At 65.2% G+C, this 5,690-nt stretch overlaps 1 protein-coding gene across 1 annotated transcript in view; it reads left to right on the top strand.

Annotated features, from left to right (window-relative positions):
* Positions 1–5,590, top strand: part of DCST1 (DC-STAMP domain containing 1) — a 10,810-nt gene extending 5,220 nt beyond the window's left edge. The window contains exons 7-13 of the mRNA XM_029933462.1: positions 1,942–2,065; positions 2,188–2,283; positions 2,375–2,501; positions 2,787–2,903; positions 3,263–3,405; positions 3,497–3,610; positions 5,267–5,590. Of these exons, the coding sequence (XP_029789322.1) occupies positions 1,942–2,065; positions 2,188–2,283; positions 2,375–2,501; positions 2,787–2,903; positions 3,263–3,405; positions 3,497–3,610; positions 5,267–5,518 (973 nt within the window). The 3' untranslated portion in view covers positions 5,519–5,590. The remainder of the gene's footprint in view (positions 1–1,941; positions 2,066–2,187; positions 2,284–2,374; positions 2,502–2,786; positions 2,904–3,262; positions 3,406–3,496; positions 3,611–5,266) is intronic.
* The last annotated feature ends 100 nt before the right edge of the window (positions 5,591–5,690 follow it).

Raw genomic sequence — 5,690 nt, 5'->3', positions numbered from 1 at the left:
GCCGTCAGCATTGCCTTTCTATAAAGTGGCGTCCGCCGTTTACGCAGAATCAGAGGAAACGTAGACGTTCCGCCAGAAGACACGGGACCGAGGCCCCTCCACCTTGAAAGGGAGGCCGTCCTCATTTATCTGCCTCCTTCAGCCTTCATCCCAGCGCTTTTTTTACTTTTTGCTTTGACTTCTGATTTTTCTCTTGCCCTTCATACTCCCCTTGGCTCCGACTTTGTCCATTTTTATCGTCCAATTCCGCTTTCATTCTCTCCCGCCTGCCGCGTTGGCAGCTCCTTTCGCTCCATTTGGACCAAAGTCCTCAACCCCACCCAGCCCGGCGTCCAGCTGGGCCGCCCTGGGCCTCGCTCTGTTTCCTTGGCGACCTCTGGACCCTCTGTCTCCTGTCGCCACCCCCACGTGCCCGAGACGGGCAGGGGCCGGGCAGGGGCGGCCACTGGGGCTCCTGCCCCACGGCCCCGGCTGTGGGGCAGCTGAGTGGGTGGTCATGTGCGAGCCAATGGGCCTGTGGGGAGACAGACACGAAGGAACCCTCAAGACGCTCACAGTCTAGGGGAGGCAAGAGGGCACCACGAGGCACGGAGGTCCGAGGACCATCCGAGGGGCCGGCTCGGGGCCCAGGGTGGGCGCTGGGCACGTGTGGCTGCCACAGCCAGGCTCTTGGGCAAATGTCCTGGCATCTGTGGGATGCTGAGGGGGGGTGGTGGGCAGGGCTGGCTGGAGGCCTGGGCTGCAGTGAGCATGGCCAGAACAGTCTGGAAAGCCCAGCAGGCCCGAGGCTGGGAGGCCAGGGTGGGTCGGAGGTGAGGGAGCCCGGCGGGAGTGGGGCGTGGCAGGAAGCTGGCCGAGAAGGAGGCAGGAAGAGGCAAGGTGCCCCAGACCCCGGGGCCAGCTTGGGGAGGGAAGGAAGGAGGCACGGAGTCCGCTTCCAGGCTTTCTCGGCGGTGAGGTCACTGCTGCCGGGCAGCGCGGGCGGGGCGGGCTCAGGAGCGCCCGGCAGCGCTCGGCCCCTCCACAAGGGGGCGCTCGCAGGCCGGCCTTGCATTTCTCCTCTCTGTGCCTTCGAGGACGGAGCAGGGTTTCTACAGGGTCCTGAACGGTGGCCCTGGAGCTCGGGGCTAACAGTCTGCGGAGCTTACTTAATGTAACTCTGTTTTATTTATTTATTTTAAATTTTTTTTAATGTTTTATTTATTTTTGAGACAGAGAGAGACAGAGCATGAGAGGGGGAGGGGCAGAGAGAGGAGACACAGAACCGGAAGCAGGCTCCAGGCTCTGAGCTAGCTGTCAGCACAGAGCCTGATGCGGGGCTCGAACCGACGAACGTGAGATCTGACCTGAGCCGAAGTCGGAGGCTTAACCGACTGAGCCACCCAGGTGCCCCTATGTAACTCTGTTTTAAACACATCTCCAATAAGTCACATTTTCTCCCTAGTAAACAGACATCACAGGGGACTCTGAAGCTGTCTCAGAGGAGAGCCCCTTACGCACACGCACATGCGGAAAACACCGCTGGAGTCCAGGGTGTGCTGGGAGAGAAGGGAGGCATAGCTGGGGAGGGAGTTTTGCCTGCAGTGACCTCCAGGAGATGTTCGCCAGCTCAGCCAGAGAGGCATGTGGGAGTCGGTCACAATGATGGTGGTTCTGCAGCCTTGAGGGGCTTCGTGCCTCTGTGCCTTTGCTGCTGCGGTTCCCTCTGCTTGAGGCCCGGCCTGCGGGGTCCCTGAGGGGAGGCCTCCCTCCCTGCCCAGGCCCACGAGCCTCCTGGTGGGCTCGTGCGGCCGCCGCGCACTGGGCTGCAGGGCCGCTGGGTTCAGGGCGTAGTGTCCCCTCCTGGGAAGGGAATGGCGCCGGGTGCATGCCGGGTGGCCTGCTGAGTGAGCGCGGCTCTAGGAAGCCTGCGGTTGGGGGTGGGTGAAGGGAACCTGGATGATGCGGAGATGTCCCTGTGCCCAGGTCCTTCTCCTACGTGGACAGCTATAACGGGGACATCCGCTATGACAACATCTACATCAGCACCTACTTCCGTCAGATCGACGAACGCAGGAGGAAGTTGGTGAGTGGGCACAGCCCTGACCAAGGTGCCCTGCTAGGTGCCCTGGGTGGCGTCCCGCTCCAGGCGGGCAGAGGGGGGGGGGAGCGCCCTGGGGTCCGGCAGCGTGTGGACATCGTTTCCAGGGCAAGCGGACTTTGCTGCCGCTCCGCAGAGCCGAGGAGAAAACGGTCATCTTCCCCTGTGACCCCTTCATGCAGGCGTCGGAGATGAGGAACGTGGTGAGGAGGACGCGGGGCGGGCGCCGGCGGCACGGGCGGAGGGCAGGGCGTCAGGGAGGCCTCTAGGCCTGGCGCTGCTGTCCCCGGGCAGGCCAGGGAGCTTGCGGAGACCGTGCCCGTCCTGCTGCTGCTGCTGCTGCTCTGCGGCCTGGACTGGGCGCTCTACTCCATCTTCGCCGCCATCCGCCGCCACTCCTTCCTGCAGTACTCCTTCCGCAGTGAGTGCGCCGCCTGGGAAGTCCCCCGCCTGCCCTCCCTCGGTGCTGTCACCTCCTCCTGGGTCTCACCCCTCCCGGACCCGGACCCTCTGGGGTCAAATGTCAGCCCTGCGCTCTGACAGCCGGCAGCCTTGCCTCTGTGACACGGAGGGGTCCAGGGGAGGGATGGAAAGTCCCGTGCTGCCGACGATGTCTGTGCCTTGACCCCCCCAACATCCAGTCCCCATCCCGCCCCCTCCCCTAAACCACAACCCTTTTCTGACCCCTCCCCCCCCACGGCCTCAGGTAGCCATAAACTGGAGGTGAAAGTCGGGGGGGACTCCATGCTCGCCCGGCTTCTTCGGAAGACCATCGGAGCCCTGAACACCTCCTCGGAGACCGTGGTGGAGACCAGCAACCTGCGTGAGCCCTGCAGGAAGCTGCCTCCGAGGGGCCGGGGCCTCCCCGAGGCAGAGCGGTGGCGAGATGGGGGAGGCATGCTGGGGTTGCAGGGGTCGGGGTGGGATGGCAGGGCGGGCTTGAGAGCTGCCACACTGTGGCCTGGGGTCAGAGGAGTACAGGCCCTGGGGCCTTGGGGACAGGGGGCCCTAGAGAACCCTGCCCGCACAGACACTCTCTCAGTCTGTGCCATGCTGAGCACACAGCCCCATCAGCCTGGCAGCCACGCGGCCCAGGGGCAGCTTGCAGGGTGCCGGGCTGTCGGGAGGACGCAGGGCGCCGAGCGCCGCCTGGCGGTGGGGTGACGGCCCGCCCCGCCCCAGCCTGCCTGCCGCAGCCGGTGAGCCTGAGCCCCGGGGCCTACCTTCGGGCGGCGCTGCCCGCCGGCCTGCTGCTGAGCCTCTGCCTTCTGCAAGCCTTCGGCTACCGGCTCCGGAGGGTCATCGCGGCCTTCTGCTTCCCCAAGGTACGCCGCCCCCACCTCAGGCCTGCACCCCGCCAGCCCCGCCTTGAGGGGCACGCTGTCACTGTCCCTGACCCCCCAACCCTGGCCCCAGCGAGAGAAGCAGCGGATCCTGTTCCTCTACAATGACCTGCTGAGGAGGAGGGCGGCCTTCACGAAGCTGAGGAGGGCGGCCATCGTGAGCCGGGCACAGCAGCAGGGGGCCCCGGTAAGTCCTGCGGGGCGGGGGGGGGGGGGGGGGCCATGGTTCCGAGGACCCTGGGAGGGGCCTCTGCCGCAAGCTCATCCAGCCCCCGGGGACTCAGCGAGTTCTGCCCTGATGCACGCCAAGGGCCCTGGTCATCCAGCTCCTGGGGGCCTGGGCTGAGCCCGCCTCTGCCCCCCACACTCGGCCCAGCCCGAGACACTCAGCGGACCGCCAGGGAGCGGGCAGAACAGGGGGCTCAGATTTGATACAGCCTGGCCAGAGGGCGAGGGGGCGTCACCAGGATCAGGGGGCCTACAGTCTGCTTCGAGGCCATGGCCCCCCAGCTCGGGGCCTGTGCGGGAGGTGGGGGGCAGGCGGGCTGGGGGTCAAGGAGGCCTCGTGAAGCGGCACCAAGCACACAGCCAGAGGCACGTTCCAGCCCACACTTCCTCATTAAGCTGTGTGATCTTGGCCATGGTCCTCGTGGGGCCTCAGGGTCTCCCTCTGAGCAGGGATGTCGGACACACCTGTAAGGCCCTCGCAGAGAGCACGGCCGTGAGGTGTGGGCGCTGTGCCAGGGGCCTGGGTGTGAATCCTGGCTCCTTCCTTTATTGCCATGACGACGGTGGTCTGCGGTGTTTACTTAAATGCCGCCTCCGGCTTCCCTTCTGTAAGAGCAGCGAGCTGTCCCGCCATCTGGTTGTTGAAAGGGCTAGAGGACTAGAGGACGGGGCTGTCCTCACTCTGTCCCAGGCCCCTCGTCCCAGGCCCCTCGGAGTATAGGACCCCACGTTGTTTAAAGAAAACACAAAAGAATGGTAGCCATTCTTATTTAATCAGCCCTCACAGAGCTCTGGAGAGCGAGAGGCCACATTTGCTAACTCTCCCTCTAGGGCCTAGGTCCCCCTCCCCTGTGACACATAGAGACGGAATGAGCATCTGAGGAGACAGTGAGCGTGCTGTGACGCCAGGACCTGGTCAGGAAGTACCCCGGACTTCGATGGGCAGACGAAGTGTGAATGGCATTCAGCCCAAGCTAGGGGAACAGAACGTGCAAAGTCTCAGAGCCCAACAGGAATGTCAAGGGCAGGGCTGGCGGGAGGGGGCGGGCTGCCACAGAAGATGTAACATTCAAATTGGGGTGAGTTACAGCAGAGGCTGGAAAGGCTCCGAAGGCCAAGGCCAGGAGTTCTGCCTTTGTCTGACATGCAGTTTCTGGAGCGAAGACTGAGGGGATAAGGTGGTCTCTAGCGAATTCACGGTGCTCTGCGGAGAGAGGCGGGCCGTGGGAAGCAGCCTCCTAACCTGGCTCAGGGCTCCTGGGTCCAGCCAGGTCTGACCCTTTACTCTCTGTGCGCCTTTGGGACCTCACTTCACTTACCCCTTCCAAGAGTCCCCTTTCTGGTCTGTGATGCCAAGAACGCAGCGGTAATGATCCTATGTGCCCGACTCCCCCCTCAGCCCGCCCGGAGAACGGTCCAGGTGGCTCAGGGGGAGGTACAGGTGACGGTTCCGGTGACAGCCGTTCCGGCTGGGGGAGTGGAAGCTGCACCCCCAGTGTTCATCACCGAGCGGGGAAGGGAAGCTCTCCAGACCTACTTGCATGGCCCCCTTGCAAGGACCTTGACCTCCAGGCCCCCCTCCCCGCCCCTCTTCTTTCCTCCTGGCTCCCGCCAGCGCCACCCCCTGGCCGACGTCCTGCACCGCCGCTGCCCGCTCCTGCGCCCCTGGTTGCGCCGCCGCTGCGTGGTGTGCCAGGCGCCCGAGACGCCCCAGGCCTATGAGTGCCCGACGCCGGACTGCGCGGCCGTGTACTGCCGGTCGTGCTGGGACGACATGCGGCGGCGGTGCCCGGCCTGCACCCCGCGCGAGGAGCTCTCCTCCTCCGCCTACAGCGATAGCAACGACGACGCCACCTACGCCGAGTGACAGGGCGCCGGTGGCTGTCTCCTCCCCACCCGCCGCTCCTCCGCGACTAATAAAAGCCCCTGCACTCCCGACGCCTGCGCTTCCTGGAGCTCTGACACGGCCGCCGGGGCCCCGCAGAGCCGGGCCGCCGGAGGGCAGCCCAGCTGCGGGGACGGGGGTCGGGCCCGGGCCC

The sequence above is a fragment of the Suricata suricatta genome, chromosome 3 (assembly GCF_006229205.1).
Source record: "Suricata suricatta isolate VVHF042 chromosome 3, meerkat_22Aug2017_6uvM2_HiC, whole genome shotgun sequence".
Taxonomy (NCBI): domain Eukaryota; kingdom Metazoa; phylum Chordata; class Mammalia; order Carnivora; family Herpestidae; genus Suricata; species Suricata suricatta.
The sequence above is the reverse complement of the archived record's forward strand: the minus strand, read 5'-3'. Positions and strand labels throughout refer to the sequence as shown.